Source organism: Natator depressus, chromosome 1 (genome assembly GCF_965152275.1).
Source record: "Natator depressus isolate rNatDep1 chromosome 1, rNatDep2.hap1, whole genome shotgun sequence".
In the NCBI taxonomy this organism is placed as follows: domain Eukaryota; kingdom Metazoa; phylum Chordata; order Testudines; family Cheloniidae; genus Natator; species Natator depressus.
The window spans coordinates 28,319,953-28,342,250 of record NC_134234.1 but is presented as its reverse complement, the minus strand read 5'-3'; the positions used below and the strand labels follow the sequence as shown (position 1 = coordinate 28,342,250).

Here is a 22,298-nt window from a genome sequence, read left to right as displayed (position 1 = left end):
ATCTAACAATAAGTGAGGCACCTACCCTATTTAAAAATCAAACTACAATAGATGTCATTTAACACTTAAAAAAACACTGACTCCTCCAAACCAATTTTTTCAATTAACTGAATTCTAAAACATTTAGTAATACCTCCCAGCTAATATGTTTGTATAACAAGGTGTCTGTTCCTACATTTTTACTGTGATTTGTGTTAATTTGCAAAACATCCGTGCAACACCTGGCTTTTTTGCCCTTTTTTTTTTTTTAAATAAGGATAGTCTATCTGTAGCAGAGAGAAAGTTTGGTGTAATATATTCTAACTAATTATCAAAAATAATCTTAAAATGCAAACAGAATAAAACTTTATTTGTTCAAAAATTTCAACCTTATCCAAACAATTTTCTAAAAGAGTCTTTGAAGGAAAAAGTAACCCTCTAAAACGATCTGGAAATTAAATGGCAATGATATGCTTACAGAATAATCAGGTGTACAGTGTATCTATAAACAAAATTTCTATTAAAACATCATATACCCCTACATTTTCAAATGTTACTAGGGAGTATGCTCCAAGTCTCCTATTTGGGCTAAGTGAAGTAAAGTACCTTAATCCCTTATACTGTTCAGAATGCTCTGTTCTCTTAATTCAGAGAATAGATATTTCTCTTTAAGTCTAAAACTAGATGTTTTCTTTCAGATACAAGACTGAGTTTGAGCTACAGTATGCTGGCAGCCATGAGACCATATCCAGATTTGGCCATGTTAGTATTTCTTAAAGTTGTCTTTGTGATAGATTATTATTATTCTCCTCACAAATAGAAAAGCTTGTCAGCTAGTTCCAGGCTTGGCTCTCTGTGAATGCTCTGACCCACCAGGAAGGTCAGCTTGTGGGCATACTGACAGGGCGCTGGCACTCTGATTAGACCCTGTGAAACAAACATCAGATGAAAGTAAGACTGACATTCCCAGACCGTATTGCTGCTTTCTTCTGAGAAAAGCAAACTATTTTTAAAATCCCAAGTACCATTTCCATACATAATATAATCTCAGAATTCCTTTCCCAGCCACTGGTAGGCAGGAATTGCCCAAATTTGTACTGATGAAATTCAGCCAATAGAGGGCACTCCTGCATAATGAAAACATCGTATCCTTTATTCAAAGATTATGTTGTATATACCTACTGGAGAGGCAGGCCACTTCCCCCGCCTTTTTAGACTGCATCTGCATTCAATTTCTTAAATACCTGCTGAAGGGAAGGATTCACACCTTCAGCTCTCCTCTTCCCACCCCTTCATCAAGATAAGTATAATCCCACCCAGGATCCCGGGTACATACTCAGGTGGCTAGCCTGGACTGCTGTGGCTACCCTGCTATTTTTAGTGAGCTACCTCAATTAAAGCTAGCTCTGGTACACCAACATGTGCTGCAACTGCATATCTTGAGTGCAGTGTAGACATACCTGAACTCTCTCAACCTTGAAATGGTGTGAACACTTCTACAGCTGAATGTGTAATGCAGGCTTTCTGCCTTTTCAATCATTGGCCTCTCTATTAAGTATGCCAACAAGGGTTCCAGTTCGTACCAATAATTGTGATATGGATACATGTCTACTAGGAACTGAATTAATATCACAAACACATTTTCCAAGGGGGTTTCAGCAAATACAGGCCTTTCAAAATAGCTTTTTGGCTCTAACAAACAATCCTCTTGTCCTTGTAAATATCACCAATCAATTCTCAGCTAGAGAAGCTGCTCCTCTCACCACAGATGACGTGGGGGAGGTATGTGGAATCAAGTACCCTCCGCAGCAGGAGAAAGACAGAGCCCTCCCTGCAGGTAACTCTGGTGGGGTGGGGAGAGCGCGGTAGCCCCAGACTGGGTACAGTACAAGAGGGTTGCTGGGTAGAAGATACATGTGGGGCAGTCACGTGTCCTCCCCTTTATGTAAGCAGTGTCAGGATGAGTACCACCCTGACATCTGATGGTGAGGTGTGGCAAGTTGTGGAAAAGAACTTCAGGGGCCGATCTCATTTGCATAGGCACACCCACCCCGCCTAGAATGAGGCCATAGCTGCCCAAATGGTCACTTTGGCTGCTGTGGGATCCCCAGTGTCTGTTATTGGGGAAGGAAGAATAAATTGTTATTACCCTGATTATGGGAACTGTGCTTGGAACTGTACTTGGCCTTTTGTTATGATGGAGGGACTCACCATCAACTAAGTAGCACTCGCTAGGCAAGGGTCATGGGTTCCAAAACTCTGTGAATTGGGAGAGGCTGGGGACAAGTATTAATACTTGGTGGCATGGGCCCCTGGGTGAGGGCCTTACATGCTAACTGCACTTCCTCCCCTCTCCACTGTGGAATATCAGAGCTAATTCATTAGAAGTCTAGTTACAGGCTGCTGAGCTCACTTTGGGCTAATAGTGCACCAGCACTGAGGCTCCCCTACTACAAGTTGAATTCACCTAAGAGCTGAAATCACTGAGCGTTGTGTTAAGTAGTGGGGGAGCCTGAAGATATATTGTGGAGCAGTTTGCGGGACGGCTGGAGTGCCTGGTGGACAGGCTGGTGGAGCCGTTCATAGGACGGCGGGAGCTGCTGGTGGGATGCGGAGCAGTTCGTGGATCGGCTGGTGGAGCAGTTCGTGGGACGGCGGGAGCTGCGTGTGGGCCGCAGAGCGGAGCTGAGCGAAGCGAAAGCCTATGGAGCTGTGGGGCGGTCAGCTTCAGATCATGTAAGGTGCCTCTTACCTCCGCCCCCATCTCCACCCAGGTTGGGAGGTAAAGCTCTGTAGATAAACTTTTGAACTCTGGGGCTGCCCTGACCAGGGACAGAGACTTTTGGGTCATTGGACTTTTGGGACTTTGGGTGATTTGGGGTTGCTGGACTCAAGAACAAAAGGGAAAGGGCATGCCCCAATTTGCTTGGGGTGGGTTTTTTGCTCATGGGTTGTGTTATGAATCCTGTTGGTGGTGTTTCCCCAACATAATGCCACATTGTTTCTCTCTGTTATTAAAAGGCTTTTTGCTACACTCAGACTAGGTGCTTGCGAGAGGGGAAGTATTGCCTCTTGGAGGCGCCCAGCGGGGTGGTATATTTTTGTCCCAGGTCACCGGGTGGGGGCTCGAGCCGGTTTGCATTGTGTTATTGGAATGGATCCCCTAGATACTGAACCCGGCCCTTGTTGCTGCCAACTCTGATGGGCAGAAGGGTTACATTTACATTGTGTCCCCTACTGCAGCATCTGGAAGCACAAGTCATCTATGCCTCCCACCATAACAGCAGCAGTGTGGCTATGATTGGGAGTTGCAGTCCTACCCTTTTTATAATAGCAGTACTGTGATAACTGCATTGAATCATCAAATGTGAAACGATGTGTAATTTCTTTCCAGTTTTATTTAAAGCCAGCTGGAAAAATTACACTACTTTCAATTACGATTGTATGTGACTATTTACTCACTGGCCAGTTGTAGTACAGGTGGCACATCTTGTACGTGAGGCGCTGCATGTGATCTGGTTTTAATCCACTGTTATCATACACAACATTATAGTATGTGGGATTGACAGTTCCCTGACGTGCTAGTTGGCTGATTAGGTAAAAGTCATACCTAAACAATTTAGAAAAAAAAAACAGAATTAGTTTATGTGAACTTGACAGTTTATGCTCACTAATATTGCCTATTAGTTAAAATGAAAGGTGGTTCTTTATCATTTAAGGGCCTGTGATCTCACTTTCGCTGCTGTAAATCAGGAGTAACTCTACTGAAGTTAGTGGATTTACAATGCTGCAATCAGATTAAGGTTCTCCGAGCTAGATTCATATTGCCGCTAAGGCCCCTTTACAGCAGTCTGGCAGTGTAAAGGGGCCTTAGTGTAAATGACAATCTGATCCTCCTGTGTTTATATTCTAGACGAGTACAGGGCTGTGTCTACACTACAGAGTTTTATCCACAAAAGGCAGCTTTTGTCGACAAAATAGTGGAGGCGTGCCCACTATAATGCGACTTTTGATGGCAAAAATGCCTTGTTTTGTCGACAAACTAAAACCATCCCGGTGAGAGACATAAGACTTTTTGCGCAAAAGTTGTGTTGACAACGTGCCAGTGTAGACACCGCACTTGATTTTATCGCTTTAATTGGCCTCCAGGAGGTGTCCCACAATGCCCATCCTGACTGCTCTGGTCAGCAGTTTGAACTCTGCTGCCCCCCATCCAGGTAAACAACCATCCACCCCTCCCCTTTAAAGCCCTGGGAATTTTTGAAATTCCATTTCCTGTTTGCTGGAAAGGTCTCAACGTATCTTCCCAGGCGACCATGGCAACCCCTCCTGCTGGACTACTGAGGAGCAGTGTTCCCTCTAATTTTTTACATCCATGTGTAACACATACCTTCATACTGGTGCACATAACAAAATTCATTTGGTGGGGGTGGGGTGAAGGGGTTCGGAGGGGGCTCAGGGCTGGGGCAGACGGTTGGGGTGGTGGGGTGTGGGTTCTAGGGTGGGGCCAGGGAATGGGAGGGGGCTCAGGGCTGGGGCAGAGGGTTGGGGGCATGCGGGCTCTGGGGATGAGGGGTTCGGGGTGCAGGAGGGGGATCAGGGCTGGGGTGCAGGGGGTGAGGGCTCCAGCTAGGTGGTGAAGGCTCTGGGGATGAGGGGTTCAGAGTCTGGGAGGGGGCTCAGGGCTGGGACAGAGGGCTGGGGTACGGGCTCTGCGGTGGGGCCAGGGATGAGGGGTTTGGGGTGCAGGCTACCCATGGCTGCGGGGGGGAGAAAGGACTCCCCCCAGCCCTCTCTCGCCGCAGCAGCTTGGGACCAGGGGAGAGGCACCTCTCGCCAGCTGTGGCAGCTCCGGCAGGGCTGGGCCAGGGTTCCTCTCCCCAGTAACTCTGGTGGGCCTGGGCTAGGCCAAGGGAGGGTCTCCTCTCCCCTCACCGCAGAGGTCTGTACTGGGGCCGGTGGGGAGAGGCACCCCTCCTCTCCCCCCTGCTGCAGGTCCATGCTGGGGCCGACAGGGAGGGGTGCCTCTCCCTGCTGCGACAAGTCTGTGCTGGGACCTGAGGGGGGTGGGGGGTGATGCGCCTCGCCCTGCCGCCGCAGGTCCATGCTGGGGGAAAAGCATCTCTCCCTGCCGCAGCACCAAGCCCCTGCACGGGACTTAATAGGCAGCTGCGCAGCCACGCAGCTTAGAGGGAACTTAGCTGAGGATCTGCTGGATCTACTCTGTATTTGGGGAGAGGAGGCTGTGCAGTCCCAGCTGCACTTCAGCCATAGGAATTTCAATACCTAAGGGTAGATTTCTTGAGGCTTGTATGAAAAGGGGCACGCCCTGGACATGGTGCAATGCAGAGCGAAGATAAGGGAGCTGAGGCAGGCGTACCAGAAGGCAAGGGAGGCAAACCGTCGCTCTAGTGCTGCACCCAAGACCTCCTTTCTATAAGGAGCTGGACACTATCCTCAGAGGCGACCCCACCTCCGCCGCCAAGAGCTCCGTGGATACTTCGGCAGGCCTGGAGGTGGCAGGAGGACGTAACCTGGAGGACAAAGTCGTTGATGAAAAGATGAGACAGACGATGATTTGGAGCCCACGGTGGGGTTGTCCAGTGGGGCATGCAGCCAGGAACTGTTCACCACTCTGGAGGTGTCTAGCCAGTATCAGCAGCTGCTCTCCAGCAAGCAAGAAGCAGGAGAGGAGACGCCTGCTAAGCGGCTGTGCTTTGTGTAGTGTGGAGGTGGGTTCAGGTACAGAAATGCACAAAGCGTGCTGTGTTTCTGTGTGCTCGACATTTCCCTGTGCAGCTAATTAGTATGGCAGAAAAAACAGTTGCCTAACTTTTCGTAACTGTTGTTCTTCGAGATGTGTTGCTCATGTCCATTCCAAGTAGGTGTGTGCGTGCTGCAGACACAGTTGCCAGAAGGTTTTCCCCCTAGCGGCATCTGTTGGGTTGATCCAAGTGCCTCCTGAAGTCGCACCTTCATGGCGTCACATATAGGGCCCTGCTAACCCACTGCCTCTTCAGTTCCTTCTTGCCGACTGGCTCCGACAGAAGGGTAGGTGGGTGGGTCTTGGAATGGACATGAGCAACACATCTTGAAGAAAAATAGTTACAAAAACTTAAGTAACTGTTTTTATTTCTTCGAGTGCTTGCTCATGTCAATTCCAAATAGTGACTCCCAAGCAGTTCCTAGGAAAAGGGGTCAGAATTCAGTGGTTTGCAATTTGAAGAACCGCCCTGCAGAATGTGGCATCGTCTCTGGCTTGCTGTGTAATTGTGTAGCGTGACGTAAAGGTGTGGATCGACAACCATGTTGCAGCCCTGCAGATGACCTAGATCGGGACCTGCGCTAGGAATGCCACCGAGAACGCCTGCACCCTTATAGTGTGTGCCGTCAGCGCGGGGGCAGGAATGTTTGTCAAATCATAGCATGCCCGGATACAGGCCATGATCCACAAAGGTATTCTTTGGGACAATATGGGAAGTCCCTTCATCCTGTCTGTAATTGCAAAAAAAAGTTGTGCTGACTTTCAAAACCGTTTCAATATAAAAAGCCAGCACTCGCCTGATGTCCAGGGAGTGGAGCCTTTGCTTCTGGTTGTTGGCGTGTGCTTTAGGGAAGGAAGCTGGGAGAAAAATGTCCTGGTTTGTATAAAATTGTGAGACTACCTTTAGAAGAAAGGCTGGGTGGGCCTTAACTGAACCTTGTCCTGAGTGATCTAGTTTGAGACCAAGGGCAGAGTGATCGGAGTCTCCACCGACAGGTCTAGGAGAGTGGTGAATCTAGTGTTGGCAGGGCCATGCTGGTGCTATTAATATCAGTGATGCTTCTTCTCTTCTGATCTTAAGCAGGACCTTTTGAATGACTGGGATGGGTGGAAACACATAGAGCACATGGTTCTTCCAGGGAAGAAGAAATGCATCTGCGATCAAGCCCAGGCTGCGACTCAGGAAGAAGCAGAACTGCAGACACTCCCTATTGTGTCTTGTTGCAAACAAATCTATATGGGGAGTTCCCCACTGTTGGAAGATGTTGTTCATGACATCTGGTCGGATGGACCATTCGTGCTTGTGGAAGGACCTGCTGAGATGGTCCACCAGCTCATTCTGAGATCCCGGAAGGTACGATGACTCTAGATGTATCAAGTGGATTATGCAGAAGTCCCACAGCTTGAGGGCTTCCTGGCACAGGGGAGAGGAGTGAGCTCCACCCTGTCTGTTTATATAAAACATCACTGTTGTATTGTCGGTCAAGACTGACTGATACACACCTTCCCTCCAGATGGCTTTGGAAGGTCTGGCAGGCTCGGCAAACTGCTCTTAGCTCCCTGACATTGATGCGTAGTGAGACTTCTGCTTGGATCCAGAGGCCTTGAGTTCTGAGCCTCCCTAGATGCGCTCCCCACCCCATTGCTGATGCATCTGTGACTGGAGACAGCGAAGGTTGGGGCCTGGAGAAGGGCCCCAACTGATTGCAGGTTGAGCCACCACAGGAGAGACTCAGTAACCAGTGGAGGAAGTGCAATCACCCTGTCCAGTCAGTCTCGACTCAGTCGGTATACTGATGCCAACCAAGACTGGAGAGGTCTGAGCCGCAGCCTTGCATGCTATGCTATATATGTACAGGTGGCCATGTGTCCAAGAAGCTTCAAGCACTTCCTGTACTAGAAGTTGCTCGTGAGAGGCCTCTCTGAAAAGGGACGGGGAAGGTGGGTAGGAGGGAGGGAAAAGAATTGGAGAGAATAACCCAATACTATCCTGCGCAGGACACAGCGGTCTGAAGTGATCTGGGCCCAAGCATGATAGAAGTGGGATAGACTGTTCAAGAAAGAAGGAGATGGATCTATGATTTGGATTGCTGTGTCATCCCCAGGCGCACCCTCAAAAGGTGTGCTTAGGTCCAGAGAACTGCCTCAGACACCCAGGCCCTTGGCTGGAAGGGGGTTGAGGCAGCCTTCGCATATGGTTTCGGCCCTGCTTCCTGCTGCAATCCTGCCTGGGCTGCGGAGGGTAGAAGCATGGAAGAATCTGGGGTTTAAAATGGTTTCTCTGTGGGGCTGGTGCATGAAGCCCCAGGGACTTCAGTGTTGCCTGTGAGCCCTTAAGGCTGTGAAGTTTAGAGTCTGTTTTCTCCAAAAACAAACGTGAGCCTTCGAAGGGAAGGTCTTGAATTCTTTTTGGAACTCATGTGGGAGGCCCGAAGCCTGCAGCTATGAGCTCCTTCTCACGTCAATCGCAGAGGACCTGGTTTGGGTCGCTGAGTCTGTCGCATCCAGAGAGGCTTGCAAAGAGGTTCTTTCTACCACCTTGCCCTCGTCCACAATAGCTGCAAATACTGTCCTAAATTCTGCCGGTAGCAACTCCTTAAACTTCCCCATTGCATTCCAGGAATTGAAATTATGGTGAATAAAGATCGCCTGCTAGTTTATTCTACCTTTGTTAGAAAGGCAGAATAAACCTTTTTAACAAAGAGGTCCAGCTTCTTCACATCCTTACCTTTGGGTGTTGGACCTTGCTGCCCCTGCTTCTCCTGTTCATTTGCAGCCGCTATCACCAATGACCCTGGCTGAGTGGGGGTAAGGAGATATTTGTACTGCTTTGATGGCACAAAGTACTTCCTCTCTATCCCTTTAGCTGTGGGAGGCAGAGAGGCAGGCGTCTGCCACAATGTCGTGGTAATGGTCTGAATGCTCTTTATGAGCAGCAAGGCCACTCTCGAAGGGCCCTTATGTCAGAATGTCCACCATAGGGTCCGTTGCCTCAGTCACCTCCTCCACCTGGAGTCTCAGATTTGGGCCACTCTCTTCAACAGCTCCTGGTGAGCCCTGTTGTCCATTGGAGTCGGTGTAACCAATGTCCCTGCCACCACTTCATCCGGGGAAGATGAAGATGACGCCTGGGTTGGTACCGGGCCCTCCTGTCCCTCCGGCTCACAGGGTCCGACCTGTGTTGGTTCCTCAGTTTTGGTGCCAGGCTCAGCACCAGCCCTGATCTTGGTACTGGCCTCAGTGCCGTGCTCCTGTGTAGAACACTTGCCCCTGCCCCCCAGCCAACACTCACTCATGCTTGGGGTGTTCGCCAAGATGTGTGCTTGCCAAGGGTTAGTGAGAAAGTGACTGTTGTTACCGGATGTGCATTTTACTGAAATGTTTCAATGCTGTGAGTGAACTTAACAATCACGCTTCTGTGTATTGTTTCTTAAGCTTCTACAGATGTGGCTTCAGGGGCACCCCCTACACTCTGGCACAGCATCGCGGCCAGATAAGAAAGCGACAGAGCAAAGACGACATGTTCCGGAAGGTGCTGCAGTTCTCCAATAAAGAGAAAAGGGAACCCTGGGAATGGAGGGACGCCAAAAGGCAGGACAGAAAAGAAGATCAGAAGTTCGTTAAGGACGTTACTGTGCAGATGATTCAAATCATGGAGGAGCAAACGCAGATGCTGAAGTCCTTAATAATGTTGCAGACTGACCAGATGCATGCCCACCCTCCCCTGCAGCACATTCAAAACTCTTTTCCGTGCCCCTCAACTCCACTCTAACATTCTTTTCCACTTTCCGAGACTTCTGTTTCCCATTCACTCCACTCGCTCAGACAACTTTCAGAATGATAGCGAGACCTATGCACAGCTCTGAAAGTCTGCCCTTCCCTGGCACCTCCTTTCCCACCAAGCGTTTGTGTGTTTTGTTTTTTGTGCAATAAAAGCAAAGTTTTGAACGATAAGTAATCTTTGTGTCCTACAAATTGAGATAGCAGGCACTACCAAGACATACCCAGGCAGTTTAATCATTTGCTTACTGGAATTTAAGGCCCCAAAATTCACAATTGTTTCCCAGGAAAACTAGATGTAATGTAACACTGCTGTACCGAGCACAGGGATATACATTACTGGTTCTAATTTTCAAAGTGCTGCTTCAAAGCCTCCCTGATTCGAATTGCCCCCCTCTGTGCCCCCGATAGCCCTGGTATCTGGCTCCTCAAAATCAGCAGCCAAGCAGTCTGCCTCAGCACTCCACCCCTGAGCAAACCTTACACCCTGAGCTTCACAAATATTATGCAACATACAACACGTGGCTGTGACCATGGGAATATTATCCTCATTGAGGTCTAACCCATCATAAAAGGCATCATGAGTGTACCTTTAATCTGCCAAAGGCACATTCCACGGTCATCCGGCACCTACTCAGTGTGCTGTTGAACCGCTCCTTACTGCTATCCAGGTTTCCTGTGTAAGGTTTCATGAGCCATGGCTGTAAGGGGTAAGCCGGATCGCCCAGGATCACTATGAGCATTTCAACATCCCCCCCTGTAATCTTCTGGTACAGAAAGAAAGTCCTCACTTGCAGCTTTCTGTACAGGCTGGTGTTCCTGAAGATGCCTGCATCATGCATGTTCCCAGACCGCTCCTCCTTGATGTCAGTGAAACGTCCATAGTGATCCACAAGTGCCTGCAATACCATGGAGAAGTGCCCCTTCCTATTAATGTACTCTATTGCAAGGTGGTCTGGTCCCAAAATTGGCATACGTGTACCATCTCTCGCCCCTCTGCAGTTAGGAAAACCCATTTCTGCAAAGCTGTCCACTATTTCACACACATTTCCCAGAGTCAGGGTCCTCTGTAGCAGGATGCGATTAATGGCCCTCCACACTTTCGTTAACGCAGCCCCAACGGTCGACTTTCTGACTCCAAACTGATTCATGACTGACCAGTAGCAGACTGGAGTCACCAGCTTCCACACTGTGATTGCCACGTGCTTCTCTACCGATAGGGCAACTCGGGGTCCGGTGTCCTAGTGCCGCTGTGAACTCCGCACAGAGTTCCAAGAAGGTGGCTTTCTGCATCTGAAAGTTCTGTAGCCACTGTTCATCATCCCAGACAAGCATGACAATATGATCCCACCACTCACTGCTTGTTTCCCAAGCCCAAAAGTGATGGTCCACACTGTGAAGCTGTTCCGTGAATGCCAATAGAAATCTAAGTTGCTCCTATCCATATCACACAGCAAGTGAGGCAACTGGGAATCCTGTTCACTTAGGAATTTCATGATTAACTGCACTGCCATCCGCAATGTCTTAGTGACAGTTATCAGAGCGTAGGAGAGCAGTGCGAGATCCAACCCTTCACACACAGATGCCGGGGTGCACAGCGAACAAGGGCTGTTGAAAAATGCCACGAAAGAAAGCTGGAAGCCCACAGAATGCTGGGATGGAAAACAATGCATTATGGGATGTTGAGCCCAGTCCCAAGATGCACTGTGATCCACTCCACCTTCCCACAAGACTTAGTGGCAGAAGGTGTCGAGCTGAACTGTGGGATAGATACCCACAATACACTTCTTACAGTGTCAATCCTAGTGTCTGACGACAGATGGAGAGTAGTGTGAACATGCAATACCGATTTTTATTACAGCACTTTGAGTGTCGACATAACTTTTGTTGACAAAACTCTGTAGTGTAGACAAGGCCCAGCTTAAAATCTTGGCTGAAATGTTATGTTTGGGTTTGAAAAGGACATTAAAATGCAGACCTTTTTCCTTGTTAGGTTTCTGAGTCTGTCATCTCTGTATCAATGTCTATTAATGTAGCTTCTTTAGCTAGTTACATTAATATTAATACCTATAACCAGTATAACAGAGAAAATATAACTTTAGAATTCTGATATGGCTCTGATTTGCCCATGCATTACTCTAGCTTCATGCCAGTGAAATCAATGGATTTACACCAACATAAATCTGGAGTAATGCACGAGCAAATCAGACCTACATGAGAATCCTAAAGTTGTATTTTCTCTGGGTTTTTTTTTTTTTTGTGGATTTATCTTTTAAAATATAATGTAAAGATGAATGGATTATATTGGTACATACATTTTGTATACTATAACTGTCATTTTTAAAAATTAATGCAGATTTATGTACTCTTTCAATTTGGTTAGTGTCATTCAGTGCAGAACACTGTATATTTCACTTTTAATAGGCGTTTCAAAATCAGAATTTTTGTACAGGGATTAAATGTAAAATGAATTGTGTTCACTGAAGAAATTCTACAAGCATATCTGAAAACAGATATATTTACTCCTTCAAACAAATTATACTGTATGCTTGTTGAATTAGGAGAGCTGAACAAATTTCAGGGTGCCTTTCTAACCTGAAGTTTTAGAACACTCCTGCTTAATAACATTATACTCCCTTAATCTGATATTCAAATTATACTCTGTGAAGGAGACAGCAGGCTCTATCGGTTTGACGCAAGTATACTTGCCATTCAGGACGAGTAGCCTCTGTGTCAACAATAGTGCCAACAGGTGGGTTTTGCAGGCTTCTGTTTGCCTCTGCAAAGAATCGAGGAATGCATTTCTTCCTGACCACAATCACTGACACTTTGGGACTTGAAACAAAGGACAAATATAAAGTAGCTATAATAAATGATTTCATATTACCTCTTTCCTAGTTATAAAAGGACTAAGAATAGAAACAGGCAGATGGCTTCAATTATGTTGCCATATCTCATTCAGAATGTTCTACTTGTCTTTTATAGGGCATCTAAACAATGGGTTATGTTTGAGAGCTGAAAGAACACATCAAGTTACACGATAGTGTCTATAAGTCCTCAGTCTCTTTGGAAATCAGCAATGTCAACCAGAATTTTATGTTTTCATATATATTTCTATAGGAAATGACATAATAGATATAAGTGCATTGAACTTGCTTTGATTTCTCCAACATGGAACGGGGCGGGCGGGGAAGAAATTCTAGTTACCTGTAATTAGTAGTTAATTCTGTGAGGACACTAAGCAGTTGTGGGACCTCATAATCCACAACCATCTTCAGCTGGCCATCTGCAACACCATCACGGTATACTATGATGCGCGCAGGCAATTCACAATTATACTTGTGCCACTTGCTGATGGCTCCTATAGTACATACCGCATCAGTAAGGAGAGAGTGATCAGGGTTTATTTCTTTGCAACCTAATTTAATATTAATATTCTTGTTTTCTTTTGTAACAATATGCAATCATTCTGTTTTGATTTTCATAGAATATAGTGTCATAAAAATAGTACTGGAGATAAAATGTTATATGATCTAGCCCTGGCACTAGAGGTAATAAATTTCCCTCTCTGCTAAAATGCGTACTGTACTGTATGTGCTATTAATAGTAACAGCAAGTTCTCTGATGCATTTTTGTTTCACTTGAATGTTTTTAATGCATTAATATACAACATATTATTTTATGAAACTTATAGTACAAATTAATTCCTGGTGTTAATGACTCAAATAAATTGATCGTATCTTTTTATTGTGATTTCCTGTATTTTATATACAGTTGGCTCCATCAAATGTTCATGATTTACAAAAAGCTAAACACAGTTTTTAATCAATTCCAAGTACCAAAGAAAACTACACATGCTTATATTTAACATTCTGTAAATACAGACTACCTAATGCAGAACACTATATATTTCTGTGCATTGTGGTAAACCCAGGACAAACAACTGCAAAAGTGGGGTAGTAATTAGTCCCAGGGTTTTAAAAGGCCCCTCCCTATCCACTGAGGAGAGAGAACCATGGGGCAATAAGGTTCAGCTGGAAAAGGGGTTACTAGGGAACCAATTAGGTTCAGCTGACTCCAACTACTTGGGACCTTTTTAAACCCTCCCCTGGGTGGTAGGATGGGGAGAGTGAGGGAGTGAGAGGAGCAGGGAAGTTGCCAGTAGGCTGTTTGCAGCAAGACACCAGACCTTCCCAGTAGGGAGGCTGCACTCATTCCCCAGAAGGGAAGGAAAACAAGCACAAGGGACTGACTGAGGAGAGGAGTAGCAGGACCCTGTGCCACCTATAAGGATTCGCCTTGCCCCAAACCTGAGTCTCCAAGGCTAAAAAGGACTGAGCCTACTGAGGCGAACAAGGTATTTTGCCACAGCATATAATAAACATACGCTACAAACACACATCCACCTTAGATCTATTTAAAGCTGAGCACAATTTATAATTAGGGCTGTTGATTAATCACAGTTAACTACGCGATTAACACAAAAAATGAATTGCGATTAATCACAGTTTTAATCGCACTGTTAAACAATAGAATACCAATTGAAATGTACTCAATATTTTGGATGTTTTTCTACATTTTCAAATATATTGATTTCAATTACAACACAGAATACAAAGTGTACAGTGCTCACTTTATATTATTTTTTATTAAAAACATTTGCACTGTAAACAAGATAAACAAAAGCACAGGTGCCGACTCCATGAGTGGTTGGGGGGAAAAAAATGTGGGTGCTAAGCAAGTACGGTCGTGCAATCTTTTTATCGTGAAAGTGCAACTTACAAATGAAGATTTTTTTTTGTTATTTAACTGCACTCAAAAACTAAACAATGTAAAACTTTAGAGCCTACAAGTCCACTCAGTCCTACTTCTTATTCAGCTGATCGCCAAGACAAGTTTGTTTACATTTATGGGAGACAATGCTGTCTCCCTCGCTTCTTATTTACAATGTCACTTGAAAGTGAGAACAGGTGATCGCATGGCACTTTTGTAGCTGGCATTGCAAGGTATTTACATGCCAGATATGCTAAACATTTGTATGCCCCTTCATGCTTCAACCACCATTCCAGAGGACATGCTTCCATGCTGATGATGCTTGTTAAAAAAATGTGTTAATTAAATTTGTGACTGAACTTCTTGGGTGAGAATTGTATAGGGAGACCAGATGTCCTGATTTTATAGGTTTCAAAGTAGCAGCCGTGTTAGTCTGTATTCGCAAAAAGCAAAGGAGTACTTGTGGCACTTTAGAGACTAACCAATTTATTTGAGCATAAGCTTTCGTGAGCTACAGCGAGCTATAGCTCACGAAAGCTTATGCTCAAATAAATTGGTTAGTCTCTAAGGTGCCACAAGTACTCCTTTTGATTTTATAGGGACTGTCCCGATATTTGGGGCTTTTTCATATATAGGCACCTATTACCCTCCCACCCCCGTCCCGATTTTTCACACTTGCTATCTGGTCACCCTAGAATTGTATGTCTCCTGCTCTGTGGTTTTACCCAGATTCTGCCATATATTTCATGTTATAGCAGTCTCAGATGATGACCCAGCACATGTTGTTCATTTTAAGAACACTTTCACTGCTTTGACAAAATGCAAAGAAGGTACCAATGTGAGATTTCTAAAGATAGCTACAGCACTCAACCCAAGGTTTAAGAATTTGAAGTGCCATCCAAAATCTGAGAGGGATGAAGTGTGGAACATGCTTTAAGAAGTCTTAAAGGAGCAGCATTCCCATGTGGAAACTACAGAAAATGAACCACCAAAAAAGAAAATCAACTTTCTGCTGGTGGCATCTGATTCAGATGATGAAAATGAACATGCATCGGTACACACAGTTTTGGATCGTTATCAAGCAGAACCAGTCATCATCAGCATGGATGCATGTCCTCTGGAATTGTGGTTGAAACATGAAGGGACATAGGAATCTTTAGCGCATCTAGCATGTAAATATCTTGCGACGTCGGCTACAACAGTGCAATGTGAATGCCTGTTCTAACTTTCAGGTGACACTGTAAACAAGAAGCAGGCAGCATTATCTCCTACAAATGTAAACAAACTTGTTTATCTGAGTGATTGGCTGAACAAGAATTAGGACTGGGTGGACTTGTAGGCTCTGAAGTTTTACATGGCATTCAAAAATAAAACTTTTTTTTGTACATAATTCTACATTTGTAAGTTCAACTTTCATGATAAATAGATTGCACTACAGTTCTTGTATCAGGCAAATTATGGGCCAAAGCCCATACCACAATAAATGGAAACATTCCCACTGATGTTAATGCACTTTGGATCAGGATATAAGTGGCCTCTTCCCCACCAGGCCCACTACTCCTAAGAGTGATGGCTGGACTCTGGCAGCCTTAGCACTGGTGACAGGCAGGCTCATCATCTGCCCCTCTTAAAGTGATAGCAACATTGGAATCATCTCTCTGAAGACTTATACTAAATCTACACTGCAGGCTCCTTTTGACAGTGTGTAGTGTACATAGCTCGCCTCCCAGCACAGATATAAACAGCAGTGTTGATGGTGAGACATGGCTTAGGCAAGTAAACATACATCTGAAGGGGCAGGTTGGGGGTGCGCTATGTAACCAAGTACATACCCTACATGGCTCTGCTTACCCCAGCCATGCCTCCCTGTCTATACTGCTATTTTTAGCCACGTACTGTCCCAGTGCCTAAACCTTTCCCTGCTGCAGGAAAAGACTCCAGTGGGGAAGCTACTGAAGCCTTTCGAAACTGCCACAGCATTTTACTGAGTTGACACATACTGCAGCGTGAAGCTACACATACCCTGCATGCTGCTGAAAGTGGTGTGTAGTATAGACGTAAGCCTTAGGAAGACCACACTTGGTTCTTGGGAGGTTTTCTTCACAACCACAAGAGCTAGAAATGGGGTTGAGGTGGTTTGTTTTTTTGGTAGAGCTTGGATTCTACAGATGCTGAAGAAGCAGAAAAGAGTCCTACTCACGCTGGATGAGTGAAATTTTCAAAGTCTCTTACTATATATTACCATGTAATTTTGATTATATATTTAGATAGCATACCTTGTGAGCCTTACTCTTTACAAATACATAATAAGTAAAGGTTCCTGCCCCAAGGAGCTTACAAAGTGAGAACATGGGAGTAGTACTCCGTATAGTGAATAAGGAATATTCCTGTGACTAAGGATTTACAAGTTAAAGCCCTAACTTATTATCAAAAGAACCAATGAAAGAATATAATAATTTACAAAATATAGAGTAATTGGTGTAATGATGTTGTGCATTTGGTTTTAAAACTAGTCTAGGTAGCTAATTTCTGTAATAAGAGCTTCTATAATACTACAGGTTCTGATGCATTGTGAAATTCATTTACATAGGAGATTAGAATGTAATGCAAACAATACATTGAGACATAGCCAATAATCAACCTATAAACTGTATTGTTCTAACTTTAAAAGGTACATGACATTATACCTTTCATGCAGACTTTTAAACAATCTGCGATATCAGTCTCTGTATTCCGAAGGACGCAGCGAGAGAACCACCTAAAAATAAGTAGTAAGTTACTAGGCAACCATTACAATTGTGTTCTTCTGAGTTCTGCATTACTTTCACTCCACGTTTCCTTTACTATTGGCTACGCTTCTCATAAATCATACAGCCATCACCTGAAACTACCAATAAAGGGAGGACTCTTCAAAGTAGGATAGCTTGAGGTGGATATGAAATCCAGATCCTGAGCAATGCAGTAGAACAGGTCAGACCTGCCTTATTCCCCTGGATTTATGAGCTACATTTTTCAAACTCGATGTCTAGTTAGCTCACACTGACTCCATTGGCAGATTAAGGTGTTCAAAAGCTCTGAAAATTAGCTACTTAGTGTCTAAAGTTGGCCACCCAAAACACTGAGGAATCTGAAGTTAGAGGCCACTTTTGAAAACTTGAGATTCAACCTCTTGTCCTTCTTTCCTTCTCTGTAAAATGCTTACATCTCTTACTGGGGTGTTGTAAGATGACTACACTATATTTGTGAGGCAATTCCAGATTCTCAGATGGAAGGTTCTATGTAAATGCTAATAATTAATTATTATTATTATTATTACATGCAGAGGGTGGTGTACACCAAAGAACTGGACTGAACGTATATAGAGGGAACATTAACATCCATTCAGCACTGAGAAGTTGACCAACCACATCATGACAGCTTATAATGCAGCCCATCAGGGCTGCCAACAAGTCTTTCCAGGTTCAGAATTGTGAAGACACTATCATGCATTAATAAAATAGCTGACTTGGTTACAATGTTTGTTTAATTCTAGAGTTCTTCATAAATAAAGCTGTGTGGTTTCAATGGTTTAAAAATACACCCTTACTGGATTACTGTAAAAAAATAGCTTTACTTTGAAAAAATTAAGTTTGTGTTGGTTGCTGAATATACCCCCAAACACGTAAACCATCACAATATTTAACTTCATACAGACCTCTGAATGCAAAGAAATTTCTTTTTCTAACATTGAATTTATATCACAACAACAAAATGTTGTGATATAAAAGGCAGGATGTAATTACCTAATTTAGCAAAGACACCTGAGTTAACACCCATATTCTTCCAAAAAATTCCCTTGTCTTTCAATAATACACGCGGCTGAATTTTACATCCTATCCAAAACCCAACACATTCATAGGCAGCGACTCTATGGGTGCTCCAGCCCTAGAGCACCCAGGGAAAAAATAATTAGTGGGTGCTTAGCACCCACCGGCAGCCAGCACCCCCCTCCCTCCCAGTGCCTCCCACCCGGATCAATCAGCTGTGTGGGTGTGCAAGAGGTGCTGGGGGAGAGAATGGGAGGAGCAGAGCTGGGATGCACTCGGGGCAGGGGGTGGAACTGGGTGGGAAGAGGCGGGATAGAGGGTGGAGTGGGAGAGGGAAGAGGTGGGGCCTCAGGGGAAAGGGTGGAGTGGGGGCCAGGCCTGGGGCAAAGCAGTGGCAGGAAGAGGTGGGGCAGAGGCTTGGGTGGAGGGGTGAAGTGGAGGCGGGGCCTGGGACTGAGCAGGGGTTGAGCACCCCCAGAGAAAGGAGAAAGCCAGCGCCAGTGAGCACATCCAATGTGGGAGTAGAACCCAAGAGTCCCAACTCCCAGTCCCCTTGCTCACAACATTAAACACTGCCTTCCTTAATATTTATCAATAAACATTAAAGACCCACATGGTACTCTTGATCCACATATACAACTACTATCAGTATCAACTGGAAGTGATGCCTAGTGACCACGGGTGTGATATTGTCTTTAACGTGGAAGACACCTCAAATGGCTCATAACAGATGATCTTACATATCATATATCATGTATATATATCATATATTCTGCAATACTTAGGAACTGTTTGAGTGATGGATGGAATAAGGGCATAAACTTGCTGTTGCTAAAGTTGATGGTAAAACATTTATGGCTGATAGGCACAGGCTCATGTCTAAATGGCCATTTTTAAGACTTCTACAGTCTTTATGGATTTAAAAGTCATTTGAAGTTATTTCACATTTGTTTTAAACTCTCGTTTTCTTTGGTGTACTTAAGGGATTACAAAGAAAAACACAAAATTATTAACTTTTAAAATAAATTATATTTAAACCATACTGGCTTGAAATGATGGTGGTGATTTACTAAGTCGGACTCAGTATGAAGTAGGATATTAAGTATGTATATATGTACAGAAGTGAATGAATGATAATGACACCATTCTGCCAGTGGATGAATTTCTAGCATACACAAAATGGGAACAGCCTTGTAGTTTTGTAAATTATGCATCTCACTTTGTCAATTATCTGGTTATCTTTTGCAATGTAGTAGGTGAAAAGTTAGAATGATTTTGTATAGAATAAAATGCTTTCCAACAGTTAAACAAAACATCCTCCTTCCACCCTCTGTTTGTAAATTGGAATTCTACTTATCTACATAAGAAAAATCTACTTCTAAATAGAGTGGAACACCTGAGATGGTGTGAGTGCAGTATGCAGTAATACAACAATTCAAAGATTCCTGTGCTCCTCATTGTATCCTGACTACCATAGGCCTGATTCCCCCTCCCATTACTCCAATTTTACCACTATTTAACTCCACTGACTTTAGTAGAGCTACACCAGTGTAGTGTGTAGAAAATCAAGACAATAGATGACTTTATGTTTCAATGAATGAGCACCTGCTGGGTTTTTTTGTCAGCATGCAGGCCACTGTAGACCTTTTCCAATGTACTTCTATTACCACTGCTCTTATCAGTCACCATTGTTGAACAGCACATTGTCCACTAGGTACAGGTGTCCCCTCTCCGCTCTGGAGATAGAGCGCACCAACTCAAGTAAAGAAGCCAAAGTCTTACACTTCGATACAGAGATTTTTAAGGCCAGAAGAGACCACTGTGATCTAGTCTGATCTCCTGCATAACACAGACCACAGAACTTCCCTGAATTAAGTTCTGCTTCATGTCCAATAGTTGTGATTGAACTAAAGCACATCTTTTAGAAAAGCATCCAATGTCTATTTTAAAATCTCCAATGATGGAGAATCTACAACAACGCTTGGTAAGTTGTTTCAGTGGCTAATTACCCTTACTGCTAAAATTCTGAATTTGTCTAGCTTCAACTTCCAGCTATTAAACTGTTTTATACCTTTGTCTGCTAATTTGAAGAGCCTTCACCAATCAAATTTCTGTTCCCCAAAAAGTACTTACTGGTTACGGTCAAGTCACCCCTTAACTCCCTCTCTTTGAGAAGCTAAACAGATGGCTTCTGAAGTATCTCACTATGAAGCATGTCTTGCAATCCACTAATCATCTCTGTGACTCTTCTTTAAACCCTCTCCAATTTTTCAACATCCTTCTTGAACTGTGGACACCAGAACTGGAAACAGTATTCTAGTAGCAGTCACACCAGTGACAAATACAGAGGTAATATAGCCTCCCTGCTAGTCAATATTCTCATTTATACATTCAAGGATTGCATTAATCGTTTTGGCCACAGCGTCACACTGGGAAAGCTCACGTTCAGCTGATTATACACCATAATCCCCAAATCTTTTTCAGTCACTGCTTCCCAAGATATAGACTCACATCTTATAAGTATGGTCTATGTTCTTTGTTACTAGATATACGACCTTACATTTGGCTTTACTGTATTGACCTTACTATATTAAAAGCCATACATGGATTGTGCCCTGCTTACCAAGTGATCCAGATCACTATGTATCAGAGACCTGACCTCATTATTTACCATTTCTCTTATCTGTCACCTGAAAACTTTAATCAATAATAATTTTATGTTTTCTTCCAGCCAGTGATAGTACCTTCTGTCCAAAGAACTCAAAATAGAAAGTAAGCCTCCAGACACCTTTCTGAGATAGGTAGGCATAATTATAGGATCCTTAGGAGTACTAATAGTATAAAAGGCTTACCTTGTAATTTTTGAATTAGTGCTAGCCACAAATCCAACTATTGAGCTTCCCTTGTTAAGGGCATCTTTATTGACATCAATACCTATCACCATGAGTGATTTTAGCTGTGAAATAAATTTAAATTGAGAATAATTTGGTGATGCAATGAATTACCAATTATATACAGTACTTCAAATATACTGATTTTCAAAGCTTTACCAAATCACTTTTTGAAACAGTTAAAATACATATGGCATAGAGCCACACAACAGAGCAAAGCTAGAGTATTGTCAGATGAGACTATGCTATTTTCAATAAAACCTGCAAATCCTCAAGTTTAATTTTGTTAAATAAAGACATTTTAAACTCTGTTTAGATGAAGCACATTCACACCAATGCTAATGGATCACTTCAGACCGGATTTGCTAATTCTGTAAGGTCCTGACCTTGTGCCCACATTCTATATAGATCATTTTACCATGCCATCACAATGATATTCCAATGAACATCAACATGACTAGAGTCTATAAAACATGATTCTTTCTTTCTCTCTTTTGCTCACTGGGGAAAAACTGTTAAAGAATTAAAAAATATTTTATGTATGGTGCTATGCATATTTATTATTGAAGGCCAGGTCATAGTGTGCTTTCCACTTGGGGAAAAAAAGTGGTAAGACTTAAGGTGATTCTGAGAAGGAACAGATTGCTAAAAGACACTATCAACTTGGAATAATTGAATCAAAACTTTTGAATAAAATTCAAGTGTCAGAAATAACCACAATTTAGGACATCTGTAGATGGGACTCAGGCTCTCTGTAATAGGTGGGAGCAAATATTTCACACAGTACTACTGGTGAAATTTAACTTTGTGTTATGAAAATAAGATTGTGTTACTTAACTTTTTTCTACCTATGCAAACTATGAAAGTGAAGAATGTTTCATTCTAAAGAGGGATGGAAATCCCCTCCTCAGCCCCACAAAATGTTTGTAGTCTGATGCCTATCTCAACTAATTAAATTACAAGAGAATTCAAATACAAGGACTGCAAAGGTACTGTAGATACTTGGGTTTAATGTACCTATTTTTACAGTTATTTCTCATTACAGCAAGACCTCATTGCAAGGCTCAGACTCTCATACAACATAAGAAGAAGTAGAGATACAGGGCAAAATTCACATATAGAGCACAACAGACATGGAGTTTTAGTGGGGTTGAAAAAGTATAACTGCACGGGAGTAACTCAGGGAAAAATTTGGTACATAGTTAACATTTTTATATCTTACTAAATAAGCCATAGACGGGAAGGAGAGTGATAGCAGAGAGGCATAAAGAATGAGCAGAGTTCTCTGGTTTATGATAAAAGAAC

At 43.7% G+C, this 22,298-nt stretch overlaps 1 protein-coding gene across 1 annotated transcript in view; it reads right to left on the bottom strand.

The window, feature by feature from the left end:
* Positions 1-436: 436 nt before the first annotated feature.
* PIWIL4 (piwi like RNA-mediated gene silencing 4) overlaps positions 437-22,298 on the bottom strand; it is a 67,223-nt gene continuing 45,361 nt past the window's right edge. The window contains exons 15-20 of the mRNA XM_074956862.1: positions 20,955-21,058; positions 16,984-17,054; positions 12,731-12,884; positions 12,233-12,358; positions 3,442-3,589; positions 437-906 (exon numbers count right to left, since the gene is read on the bottom strand). Coding sequence (XP_074812963.1) covers positions 790-906; positions 3,442-3,589; positions 12,233-12,358; positions 12,731-12,884; positions 16,984-17,054; positions 20,955-21,058 — 720 coding nt within the window. The 3' untranslated portion in view covers positions 437-789. The remainder of the gene's footprint in view (positions 907-3,441; positions 3,590-12,232; positions 12,359-12,730; positions 12,885-16,983; positions 17,055-20,954; positions 21,059-22,298) is intronic.